This window comes from Boleophthalmus pectinirostris, unplaced genomic scaffold (genome assembly GCF_026225935.1).
Source record: "Boleophthalmus pectinirostris isolate CB_2022bp ecotype Guang Dong unplaced genomic scaffold, ASM2622593v1 HiC_scaffold_12, whole genome shotgun sequence".
Lineage (NCBI taxonomy): Eukaryota > Metazoa > Chordata > Actinopteri > Gobiiformes > Gobiidae > Boleophthalmus > Boleophthalmus pectinirostris.
Genome location: NW_026571018.1, coordinates 2,124,177 through 2,138,284, shown reverse-complemented (window position 1 = coordinate 2,138,284; position 14,108 = coordinate 2,124,177). Strand labels below are relative to the sequence as shown.

Sequence of the window (14,108 nt, the reverse complement as noted above, 5' to 3'; positions counted from 1 at the left end):
TAGTTTAAAGGAAATACATGTCTGCAGTGGTATCGGCTGATATCGAGTATTGGCAGATTTTTTTTTTTTTTTTTTATTACTGTGATATTAGAGAAAGTACAAACAGTAAAAGTAAAGACGTAAGAGGGTAAGGGCAGGAGGGAAAACAAAACAAAACAAAAACACAGAAGGAAAAGGAAAAAAAAAAAAAAAGATTATTCTTGTAATTAATGACATACAGTATATATTTTTCCTTTTTCTTTTCTCCTGTTCATTTCTTCCTTTCCCTGTTCTCTTTCCTTTCATTTGTTCCTTTGCCAATACAAAAAGAGAAGAAAGAATAAATAAATATATCAATAATTAACAGATAATGAAGTAGCGGAATCGGAACTCAAAAAGATGGATCGGCACAACAGAACGCGGCATTTTCCATCATTCAAAAACCAACACAAACTGATAAAAAAAGTGAAAAATCTGAAAATTGCTCAAGTTCTAATCGAATATTTAGTGTGACTGAGTGAAGGATTTGGTTTAAATCAGATAAACGACAGAGCTGAGACTAACCCTTAAGGTCAAGACGAGGAGTAAATCATTCTGACATCAGCTGACATGAGACGACTTTAAATCATGATTATCACTGATTTGAAAAGTTGGCTGTGGGCAGGTTCAAACCCAGGTTACGCTTTTAAAGAATACACACGTTTCCTGTATGAGAAAAAAAAAAATCCCAAGTCAAGTGAATCTTTGTGTGTGTGTGTATATGTGTGTGCGTGTGCGTGTGCACGTGTGTGTGTGTGTGTGTGTGTGTGTGTATGTACTCTGATTGGGTGTAGCATCATAATTTACAGTTTTACGACAACACACCCCTGACTTTGAGCAGACACACCCAGCGCATAGTTCCACCTGGACCCAAACAAGTCCAGCTCTGCCTCAATCTGTTATTATTTAAAATTACTGTAAGCTTCTGGAGCTTTTCGAGCATGAAGGAGAACGCATAGATTTAAAGTTTTTAAGTTTCGCGATCGTTTGCATTTTCTTCCGCCCATATTTTGAAAAAAACGTCTTCATAGTTTGAATAATTAGACATTTTTACAATAATGAGTAGAATTTTGTTCATGTTACGGACAGTGTTGATATAAAAGTAACGAATTACTGTACTGTGTTGCTTTTTGCTGTAACGCAGTAATGTGTATTTTACTGTGTACAAATGTGAGTAACACTCGTCACAATGCTTTTTTAACCTGGGTGGAAGTGGAGGGTTTTTCGTTTTTCTTCATACAAATTCACTAAAATTACGGCGATATCAGCAGCGGTGAAACGCCAGAGTTGCGCCCGTGTAGACCGTCGGGTAACCGTGGGCAAAAGGACCGACGCAGAACTCGACGCCTGATTGAGCTCGGGGTTCTCTCAGGGGCGGGCCTAGATTCCAAGTTCTAGACCAAGATTAGTTCTGGTTTAGACCTGGTTTAGTCCTAGTTTAGTCCTGGCTTAGTCCTGGCTTAGTCCTGGCTTAGTCCTGGCTTAGTCCTGGCTTAGTCCTGGCTTAGTCCTGGCTTAGTCCTGGCTTAGTCCTAGTTTACTCCTAGTTTAGACTTGGTTTAGACTTGGTTCAGTCCTGGTTCAGTCCTGGTTCAGCTCTGGTTCAGCTCTGGTTTAGACCTGGTTTAGACCTGGTTTAGACCTGGTTTAGACCTGGTTTAGTACTTGGTTCGGTCCGGGTTCAGTTTTGGTTCAGCTCTGGTTCAGTTTTGGTTCAGTCCTGGTTCAGTCCTGGTTTAGTCCTGGTTTAGTCCTGGTTCAGTCCTGGTTCAGTCCTGGTTCAGTCCTGGTTCAGTCCTGGTTTAGTCCTGGTTCAGTCCTGGTTCAGTCCTGGTTCAGTCCTGGTTCAGCTCTGGTTTAGACCTGGTTTAGTACTCGGTTCAGTCTGGGTTCAGCTTTGGTTCAGTTTTGGTTTAGTCCTGGTTCAGTCCATATACGGCGTAAAAGTTCAGCGTCTTCACAGTTATTTTGGTGAGAGTAACTTAAAGTAATGCAATATTAATGTAATGTTTTACATTTTAAATGCAGTTATACTGTAATGAAACAAATTACTTTGAAATGGCAGTAACAAATCATAAATAACACATTACAGTTTTAAAGTCACTTGCCCAACAGTAGTTAAAGCATATACAAATCAAAAACTTCCATTTGTCTTGTATTTTCACTCACAAATGCTGCTCAATGGCACAATGTCAGTACGCAGACGCTGGAGTGGGGATTGAGCAGTTTCGGGCTGAGTCACCTCCAGTGTTTGTGTACACTGTGACTGGTGTGTGAATGAATGAGTGAGTGTGTGAATTGGTGAGTGGTTCCTTCATGTAAAGCGCTTCGAGTGACTAGAAAAGTACAATCATAAACGATAAACGTTTTGCGCCTTCATTAAAATTATTATTAGTTTGAACTAGAGGTGTAACAATAACCAAAATATTGTGATATCGTATTGTCAAAAGTCTCAATAATATTGTGGGCTGTCACAATATATTGAATCACAAGTTTCTTTGCTTAAATTCATTGTTATGGTGCAGCAAAAGCTAAAAAACAGAGGGAACTACATAGACCATGAGCCTTTGCTCCATTTTGGTGCAAACTACAAGAAGAAATAACAGTTCTAACACTTTTCACTTTTTTTTTTTTTTTCATGCGCTGGACAAAGGAGGAGATAAAGACCACAGATGTTAAGACACGAAAGCTCCTGACCATGCATGGAGGGTTCCACCCAAATCCAGCACCTTGAGACTGTACACAGGCCGGAATGAAGGAGGCCGAGGACTAGTGAGTGTGGGAACCACTGTCCAGGATGAAACATCCAAGCTCCTTAAGTACATCAAAGACAAGGCCCCGACAGATGAGGTGCTCAGAGAATGTCTCAGACAGTGGGGTCCAGAGGAAGAGGAGCTGGTGGGACCATCATGGCAGGACAAACCCCTACATGAACCACTGGAACATAACTGAAGTGGCTGATATCAAGAAATCCCACCAATGTCTTGAGAGGGTCTGAAGGACACACAGAGGCACTGATCCTGGCTGCTCAGGAGCAGAGCCTGAGCACTCGAACTATAGAGGCCCAGATCTACCACACCAGACAAGACCCAGGATGTAGGCTGTACAAAGTTCCCATAATAAAATTCATAATAATAATAATAAAAAAAAAAGAAGATAATAATAATAATGTGGCCATAGGCTTATCTCAACTGTTTGAATCGACCTTAAAATCATTTGATCCATTTTCAGATTTTCTTCTAGTATTTTCTCTGCCTGAACAATTGTTTTTTGCATGAACTCCCCCTGCAGGTGTATCTTGTGAGTGCAGTTTGGGTGATACATAACAGTTTTGAGCATTTCTGCCATGCCCCCCTTCATCGACCAATCACGTTGCAGCATTTTTTGTCTTTATTCGACTACAGTCCTGCTCTTGTCTTTGGCCTTGCTGCTACATGCTGCAGTTTAATCCAAAACCAAACAAAGGAAGTGTATTAGAGGTAAGAAGACTCATCTGCCTCTCAGGTTCACTTGTAGTTGGATACGGCGCGGTTGAAAAGACGGTGTGAGTGCAGCTCTAAGGAAACTTCTCATAAACATAAAAGAAAAGAGTCACAGCAAAGTGCACGCAGCCTTTTCATTTGACAAAATAAACAAGTGAATGAATAGAAAGAACCAGAAATAACTGAAAGAGGAGACACCTTTAATCTGAATGTGTGGTTTGTATGGAAAGACTCCAGTACAAGACTGCAACACCAAAACACACTGCATTTCAAAGACTACTTCTGTTAGAGGCTCCGTCACCTACTTGTCTCCATGGAGATGTTTTAGCTTTGCCTGGAATGTTCCACAGTATCACATTAAACACATCTATCTAGCATTTATTCTTCGCAGGCCTGTAATGTGCAACCCATAGTTGTCTCCCTTGACATAGGTTTAGGTTTAGGTTTAATGCCAGGCTGTGGTAGCCAGTCTGGCGCCACCTAGTGTCTCTGTTCAATTTCATTTCTCTCCAACGACTAGGTCAGATATCAAAATACACTAGACGGTTCATAAAAACCCCAGAAGTGTGAGTCCGGACACCAGCCAATGAGCAAAAAAACAGACACTCTGCTTTGGCAACGATTCCCGAGATCGAGGATTTAAAGCCGGAACAAAGAGAATGTTTGGTGAATTTTATCAGTGGAAAGACGTTATTGTCCTTCTTCCTACGGGATTTGGGAAAAACTTAGTATACCAGTTAACCCCGTTAGCGACGCACATCATACGTCACAACCAAATAGCAGCGATTTAATTAAATAAAACTAAGCACCCGCCTACCGTCGCGCGAACGTATTCAAATGCTGTGAGGTCAGACAGTTTCTACAAAGTGAAACCGGCCGATGAATCAGGCTAATGCTGTGGAACATTCTAGACCAGACATGTTAAACTCAGGCCCGGGGGCCAAATTTGGCCCGCAATATACTTATATTTGGCCGCTGAGATCGTATCAAATAGTAGTATTAGTATTAAAGTATGAGAGCTGCCCGCTGGCTAGAAATAGATAGACTATAGAGAAATTATTATTTATTTTGGATTAAATGTTTAAGCAAAACTATTATTAAACATTTATTTTAATAAGACATAATCATATCTCGCAAGAAGAGAAAACATGCAAATGTTGTTGAAATTTTTCTATAAATATTTAGTTTGACTCACATCTTAAATTCACAGAGGCCAAAAATTTTAAAACTGGAACTGAGTTTGACACCCCTGGGTTAGACAAAGCAATAACATTTCTATGAAGACAAGCAGGTGATGGACAGGGCTCGGTATCATTAAGAAGTTGCCGATATGATACATACCTCCATACAGTGCACTTTCGATTCAATATGATATATTTTTAATTGATTTGATACAGTTCAATAAAAATAAAGGCTAAATCATGTCTGTGATGCTAAAAGTCTTTGTTAAACCAATTCTTATGCAAAGTTCATAAAAACCACAAACATTTTAATCATCAAAACAGAGAAAATGTCAAATGTGTAACATTCCTCTGAACAAGCAACAAAACTGTAGCTGTAAAAAAATGAAGTAAAATATAACAAAAAATACTTTGGGTGATATATCAATACAGCTGCCCTTGATATCGATACTGTATCATCACATGAAATGATACGCCGTATCAATATTTTGATATTTTTGCACATCTCCTAGTGATGGAGAAAACCTTCCCCCAGAAAAACTACACAACGAAACTTTACAGCAGGTTTATCGTATCAATTGGTGGTTTTCAGATTTTAGGATGTGATGTTGTTTGCTGTGAAATATCCAAAAGCTAAATGCACGAAAGTTAAACCTAATCATTTCTGTCAGTGACTAGATCTTAAAACGCTGCATTACAACAAAACTCTGCATTAAAAGCTGCACAGTGTGACTTTTCTGGTGGAGGGTCCTTCGAATTCTTTTCTCCATGGAGATGTTACTTCTTTGTCTGGAATATTTCACAGTATGGCATTAAACCTTTCTATTTTCATGGAGACCAAACCAGACCAAGTTACAGGTCAGATCTGTAGAGAGGCGACCCCGCTCACAATCAGAATGTTGTTTTTCTAGGTATTTTTTGAGCTCTAAAACCACCTGTAACTGAAAAAAAAAGTAAAGTAGAGCTGTTTTATGTCACACTGTGGAACATGAAATATCCAGAGAAACAAGCAGGTGATGGACCCCCAGACAAAAAGTTACACAGTGCACCTTTATCTTCTTAAGTGGACATGAGCTGACTTGTTTCTTTTATTCTTTTATTACGTTGTTTAAATCAATATTGCAGTTTCAGACTTGAACAATGATCCAAGTGTGTCACAGAAAATAGCAAACAAATCAAAATATATCTTCTTTTAAAGCTGCATTGTGTATCCAAATGCTTGTCTCCATGGAGATGTAATTCCTTTGTCTTAGCGTTAAACCTTTCTACAATCATGGAGACCAAACCAGACCAAGTTACAGGTCCGTAACCCAAATTTAGCCTACATTCGGACACCTTTAGTGACCTCGTTTTGACTCGGGTTTGAGATGCTTTTGGTCGGCAGGTACATGTGGACATTAGAGCCCTGTCCATCAGATCGAGTGTTTATCCAGAAACTCGGTCTGTGAAATCTCAGAGCTACGTGCTAGAACTGAGACTGCACCGCCACTGGCCCCTTCACACCACGGGACCAGACCAGGACCTGGTCCAGACCAAGACCTGGTCCAGAAAGAGAGTTCAGAGTTCAAATTTTTATGTCCATCGCAGTGCAGCTACTGTAAGACCAAATCTACCAAATCTACCAAACTACTAATGTTCTACCTTTGCCACAAAACAAATTTAATTGTTTAATAGGAGCTTTTGAAATTATCTTTAACACATTTAGTAGTGGAATAGTTGTTATTTATATTGATATGATCAGTTTTATTTGGACTTAAACTAAAAAAAGAGAGAAAATGAAAAAAAGAACTTTTCAATTTACATTTACTAAACATGAATGCTGCACACTTTTACGTAACTTTTCTTGTGCATGGCCGAGATAGTATTTTGACCCCCATAGCATATTGACTTTGACTCCTCTTACTTTTTCTTTAGTAGTTACTTAAATGATCATTATTTCTCATGTAATTTACTTTTATTATATATTGCTGCATATTCACTTTCTTTTTAAGGTATTTTAAGGAATGTGTTGATGGGAAACGACTTGGTATTTCGTGTAAATGTAATGTATTGTTAAAATTGCATATGCATAGCAATCTTGTCACTTTTTATATGTATTTGTATTTTACATTGTTATGGTTTTTAGTTTGCTATGTTCAGATAATCCTTAATCATAATATCAGTTTAGGCAGTGGTTTGTAAGAATAATAACCTTGAATTTAGTCATGTTGTGTTATAATAAACATATTGTGGGGTCAGATTACTATAGTCATAAGATTTTGACCTCCTTTATATATAATTACTTCTTACTTTACATCATAATAACTATAATAAACATATTAGGGGATAACTATGACTATTGTAATCTGACCCCCCCCATTTAACTACTCAATTGATCACTCCCGACTATTTTAACAAGATTCCAAATCATTAAACACCACTTTGATTACCTAATTCATTAATAACTACTTATCTCATTTCCAGTAAAATATGTTTAAACTTAAATTTAACTAAGTAAATTTTTAACATTCAAAAGTTATAATCGACATAAAAAATGCATCCGAGTTCTTCAAAAAACACTTTGAATATTAATACTGTATCTGCAAATTTAAAACACATTGGCATATTTAAAAGTTTTTCTATACAATTCAAGTTGTTTATTAATAAAATGTAGATTTTCATAGTTTTCCAATGTGTTTTCTGTTTGAAAGAAGAACTAAACTAATCTAAATGCGCAAGGTTTTGTGTGTTAAACAAAAACTATTTTCTTCATTATTTGTCTCCAAAATAATGGGGGGGGGGGTCAACATAACATAATAGGATTCTGACCCCAGGGTCAAAATACTATATGGTATGTTGACCCCGGGGTCACCTCACCACGGGGGTCAAAATCATGTACCACACTGATCACCTTCTTGTCTCCATGGTTATTGCTTTGCCTTGAGTGTTCCACAGTATGGCATTAAACGTGTCTCTTTATGGAGACAAACATGTGACAAAAGGAAGAGATACAGGTCTGATCAACGGAGAACATGCACAAAGTGAAGAATTCAAGTTTGTCCAAGGTGCTCATAAAAAAACAAAACAGTAGCTGAATGATGCAGGATACAGTACTGGTCAAAAGTTTTAAAACAACCTAATTTTTCCAGTTATTTATCGCAAATCAAGTCGTGCAAGTCCAGTAAAGAGTATGAAATGGTCCAAAGGTAAAAACTGAACAGACAGAGGTTAAAAAAAAAGATAAAAGATACAAAACCCAAGTCCAAGCTCTGCCAAAACCACCTCAGATGGTAAAACTTGAAAACATGGAGTGTCCAGCAGCACAGTGTCCAGACTTAAACTCCATGGAGCTGGTTTGGGACGAACTGGACGGAAGAATGAAGCAACCTACAAGTGCCACACATTTATGGAAACTTCTGCCACAGACTTGGGAAGAACTTTCTGAACAATATTTGATTTCTGTTGTAAAAAGAACGAGCCATGAGTGTGTTCAGCTGTTCTATCTGACAAAGGTGGACACTTTCATGAATCAAATGTTTAGAATATGTTTTGGTCAACAGTAAACAGTAAAAAAATTGAAAAAAAAAAAAGTGTGGCGAATATTGAACCGTAGTATAGTTAGTTAAGAGTTTTATGAGGCAACATTAAGACTTTGGAATCTCAAATGGGACTAAACTGAAGTCACTGTTTACTGTTTAGTTGTGAAACAGTTTGACTAGAGATCAGTCGATATGTTTTTTTATTTTATTTTATTTTTTTCATGGCCGATGCCGATACCGACTGGTGGTTTTCAAATTTTAAAATGTGATGATGCCATAATCTCAATTGAGGGCAGTCGAGAGTCAGATTTACCTACTGATTACGTTGTACTTTGTTATGCAGTGTCTAAAAAGAAAACTCCCAAATGTTTAATCTGATTATTTATATTAGTGACTAGACCAGGAGTGTCAAAGTCAAATACACAGAGCCCAAAATTAAAAACTGGGACCAAGTCTTGGGCCAAAATAAATATTTATTGCAAAATTTCAACAACATCTGCATGTTTTCTCTTCTTTCGAGATAAGTAATATTAAACCTTTTCTTATTAAAATAAATGTCAAATAATAGTTTTGCTTAAACATTGAATCCAGAACACGCAGAATATTAAATAATAACAACATTTTAAATAAATAATGTCTCTATCGTCGATCTGTCACCAGTGGGGCAGCTCTAATACAGATTTAATATGATCTCGTGGGCCAAATATAATTATATCGTGGGCCAAATTTGACCCCCGGGCCTGAATTTTACATGTCTGGTCTGGACTAGACCCATTAACTTCTTGTATTACAACAAAAAAATGCATTTTAAAATATTATTTGTCTATAGAATGTTGTGATGTCACCTGAAACCCAGCAGTTGTTTAGAATCCAGAGAAATCGATGACCAGTATATTTTTGGACCGATATATAGAGCTGATTTTGATTACTTTTCTCCAAATTATGTCATTTAAATGTACTTCAAACTCACCCACAGCCCGGTTTCACTACAAACCCACAAGAGAGCTGTGCAGTCACATTTTGCACTGTTATCTTTTTGCAATAAAAGGTCGTACATTATGCAAAATGGACTCTTGTGAGTTTTAAGTCATGTTCTAATGTTGTTCCCTCTTCAAAAACTGACCTGGAGTGTGTTTTGCTTCATTCACATGGAGTATGGGGTTAAAAACAGTGAAGCAATTCCTGTATTACCACATGACATCACAAGGTGGAACAGAGTGTTTTCCGTTTGAAAGAAGAACTCAACCTAGATGTGCAGGGTTTGTGTGTTAAACATGTGTGAATGAAACAAAACACAACTCCAGGTGTGTTTGTGACGAGGAAACTACAGCACTGCGTAACATTTCTAGGGGAGAGTCCGTCACCTCCTTGTCTCCATGGAAATGTTATTGCTTTGTCTTGAATGTTCCACAGTATAGATTAAACCTACGTATCACAAAGGAGACAAGCAGGTTACAGCACTACAATACATTACAGGTCAGATCTGTGGAGAGTCGCCCCTATTTACAGAAGGAATTATTATATTTTTGAACAGCAGAAATCTGTGTATCATTCCTTTTACAATATAAAACCAAAAATAAGAAAATGAAAAAACAACAGTTTTCTTCATTATTTGTCTCCGAAACAGCTGTTATCCGTTTTTTCCATTTTTAATTTAAACACAAAATCGAAAACTGAAAAAATGAATCGTTATCTGCTTTTTCATTTTGGTTTTGGAGACAAATAATGAAGAAAATATACATATATTTTTTTTTAGTTTTCTTACTTTTGGTTTTATACTGAAAAACTAATGAAAGAATGATACACTGTAATGAATAAATTATTGATGAATATGTTTAAAGTCATGCCATGGAACATTCCAAGCATCTAACAGCTCCATGGAGACTAGGAGGTAGCAAACCCTCCACCAGAAAAGTTGCGCAGTGAAACCTTTAAGGCCATTACACTAAAAAGTGCAAATATCAGGCCAAATATACCAAAAAAGTTCCATTTCCAGGCTAAGACATCTTTCTGTGTTGAGTTTGGATGTTGTCCCTTAGATTTTTGTTGCATTAAAGCACAAAAATATCGCAAAACATGGTCAAAATCATAAAAAAGATACATACAGACACTTTCCCACAAACTTTCTATAAACACATTTTGTAATTAACCTGCACAACTGGTTACACTGAGTTTTTCAAATGTTACGTTCGCTGGCATCTGTTCAAATCATATAAAGAACATGTCATTACCTAATAAGAAAATGGCCTTATTTTTTCCCAAAGCTCCAACACGACGGACTCAAATGGTGATATCTTTGTTCCTTCCATGAATCACTTTTGAAACTGACCAAAGAAAACCAGGAACACCCTACCACACAAACGGTTTTAGAGATTACACAAGCTGCTTTGGCACTGGCGTACACCGTATCAAAAAGAAAAACACAAGGATCAAACGCAGAACTAAACCAGGACTAAAGTGATTTCAAAGCAGGACCAAACCATGACAAATGAATGCAACTTTTGATAGTTACTCAGCCATTCCAAAAAACATGTCATTCACTTAAACATCCAACCAAGTGTTCCTGTTATCATAAGGTTTAACGATGCTATTTTTAACTACGTTATAATCTTGTTTCCTCATCACAAACAGACTTGGACTTGTGTTTTGGTTCATTTACATGTTTTTGGAGTTTTTCTCTCAATCAGAAACGCACAAAACGCAAGTCCAAGTCTGTTTTTGAAAAGGCAACAACATGAAAACATGTCTTAAAGCTCACAAGACAGTTTTGCGTAATATAATATGACCTTATCCCTTCATTCATCACAGTTTCATCATGTTTTACAAGTAATAACTGCCAAGAAAAAGCGTGTATTTATGTTGGCATGGTAAAGAGCAGGTCGTCTCATTGAAATTTGTAGTGATCCTCAACATAAAAGTGTTCATAAAGGTCAAGGTCAAACGTCAGGGAGCAGGAGGGGGAAAAAAAAAAAAGGAACCATTCAAGTTCTACAACAACAAAATATTTGCTCTGGCTCCTTTAAAATAAACTGGTTTGGAGAAATGTCCGCAAAACAGCAGCTGTTTGCTTAGAAGTTTGGTCAATAGGCTCAAATGGTACTAAACTTTTTTTTTTTTTTAAGTATTATAAGTTTTTTAAAAATTATTATTATGTATTTATTTCTTTGTTTTTATTTATTAATTTTTATTTACTTATTTTTATTTATTAATTTTTATTATTTTTTTTTTTCCCTAAAATAAAAATTTAATAAAACAAAATTTTATTAAAAGTGCATTGTGGTGTCTAACGCTTTTCTCCATGAAAATGTTATTGCTTTGTCTGGAATGTTTCACAGTATGGCATTAAACCTTTCTATCACCATGGAGACCAAATGATTCCAAGTTACAGGTTGTTACAGGTCAGATCTGTGGAGAGGCGACACCCACTCTCACAGTCAGAATGCCTGTTTTTCTACAGTTTTTTTTGCGCTATAAAACCACCTGTAATGGAATAATTGTAAAGTAGAGCTGTTTAAAGTCACACTGTGGGACATTTCAAGCACAGCAATGACATATTCATAGAAGCAAACAGGTGACGGACTTCCAAAAGAAAAAAATTAAACAAAACAAAATGATTTCTTGTCATTTTTTCATCACTGATTTGCTCACCAACATCTACTGGAGCTCATCTGTAAATCTCTAACTCACTTTTATGATATAATTAGGTCTAATGTAAGAAAATCTAGTCATGAGATTAAACAAAAACATGGTTATTACAAATGCAACAGTCATCTTGTGTGAACTGACAAAGAGTCCCTGCCCACTGTGCAATTAAAGCTCTTCTCTGTAACTAAACTTTATTGTTATACGACTTCAACAGCAGCCTTCCATTGATGTGTCAAAGACGAATCAACACATCTGAGTTTATAATTTCCTCCCTCAGGTACCTGCACAAGTTATACAAGATTATTGCTCTCATTTCAAAAGGAGGGGATCAAAATCTCCGAGGGATTTCATGCAACATTTGAGGCAACAATATCAGCCTTTAGCGGGAATCTGTCTCAACTCAGTGAAGCGACGTCTCTTTGTGCCAAATAATGAAAAGTCAAATTCCTGTTGATTTAGCTACAATGGCCAAACTGACTCAGACAAACAAACAGGGGAGCTGGTCTGATTTGTCTGACTAATGCATAAAGTAATCGTGTTATTGTGCAGGTGTAAGGAAGGTTAAACAGGGGCACAATGAGCAATAAAAGCCTAATCACGCTCTGTCGCCTTTGTGTTTCTCTCAGTTCAAAATAAAGTCATTCAACATCAGATAAAGTTGCTGTTAGATGATACAGAGTGCGTGTGTGTGCGTGTTGTGTCTCTGTTGTGCTATGGCAAGCCAAACTGTTCACATTTAAACATATATTTAACACGTTTAACACCTTATTTGACGCGTATTACAAGCTACTTAAGGTGAGTAACGTAATCTGAATACTTTTGGATTACTTGATATTGTCATGCTTTTTAAAACTATATGAATATAGGGACCACATCCTGAAAATTCATGTTTGGTCTCTTCAAATTGAGCCCAAGGCTAAATGAAGAGGCTTTTGTTTGCTGTGGAGAAGCAAAGACGAGGATCTGAACATAAGACGTTTTATGTGCTAAAAGAAAATAAAAAGCCCAGACTTTCCTTAACCAGATTAAAATATTATTGATAGAGAAATGATTTTTATATGAGATCACTGCTGCCTTAAAGTATGTCCACCTACTGTTTAGACCTGGTTTAGTCCTGGTTTTAGTCCTAGTTTAGTGTGTGAACAGTTTGGCTTGCTATATTGTGCTCCCTGTGGCGTGAGGAGGTGCGGGGTGCAGAGTGCGGGGTGCGGGGTGCGGGCTCACCTCCAGGGTCTGCCGCTGGAACACGTGATCAGTTTCAGTGCTGCTGACGCTGAGCTGCGGGACACTCTGCACGTAAACGGGCTGCATGACGGGCTGCTGGATCATGGGCTGTTGCATGAAAACGTAGGACGGCTGCTGCACGGCGGTCTGCACGGGGACCAGGTACCGGACATCGTAGGACCCGTTCACGGCGTACTGCATCTGTGACACGGGCAGCGGTGACACGGGGGCCGCAGAGATCACCGCGCTGGTCGCGGGTTCCGGTGTCGCGACTCTCAGGGTTCGGTACGTGGTAGTCGTGGGCTCCGGTGACGCCACAGACAGGGTCCGGTACGTGGTGGTCGTGGGTTCCGGTGACGCCACAGACAGGGTCCGGTACGTCGTGGCCGTGGGTTCCGGTGACGCCACGGAGAGAGTCCGGTACGTGGTGGAAGTCGGACTCTGCTCCTGAGAGGCCAGGTTGCTGCTCCGGTACGAGGTGGTAGTCGTCTTGTGAGTCGTCTGAACCGACATTTTAGATCAGCTCAGGTCCAACACTAAGCAGAAAGTTTTAAAAGTCTTCCCGATAAAACGTTGTTGGTTGTGGAGCAGCGGAGGTGAGGCGCGCCGCCGCAGATACACGTTTTCCTCCACGGAACAGAGCGGGCAGGAAAGTCCGATCACACAGACATACCCTGGGAAAGGAAGAGTCCTGGAGGGAGGCGCCCCGTGCTGTGCTCTGCTGGGTGGATGAGGTTGTATGCAAATTAAAATACTTTGGAATGGGAGGGGCCGGAGTTAAGCGTTCAAAAGGTCAGGTAGCTTGAGGCCACAAGGGGGAACCCAAGAGTGAAGAAAGTACATCTGTGAGAATTACACTTTTCTTTTCATGCTGCAAGTTCTGTTATATCCATTTCAGGAAGATATGTGCAGTCAAAAATGATATATATGTATAAAATTATATTGTTTTATCTTGTCCAGGGTTATCCAAATCTTTCTTCACAAAGAAACATTAAAAGAGCAATACAGTGAGTCGATTATTGTATTTATTAATTAAATGC

General features: G+C 38.3%; 1 protein-coding gene across 1 annotated transcript in view; it reads right to left on the bottom strand.

Annotated features, from left to right (window-relative positions):
- The window catches only part of pof1b (POF1B actin binding protein), an 83,521-nt gene extending 69,745 nt beyond the window's left edge, over positions 1 to 13,776 (bottom strand). The window contains exon 1 of the mRNA XM_020941104.2: positions 13,069 to 13,776. Coding sequence (XP_020796763.2) covers positions 13,069 to 13,581 — 513 coding nt within the window. The 5' untranslated portion in view covers positions 13,582 to 13,776. The remainder of the gene's footprint in view (positions 1 to 13,068) is intronic.
- Positions 13,777 to 14,108: the final 332 nt, after the last annotated feature.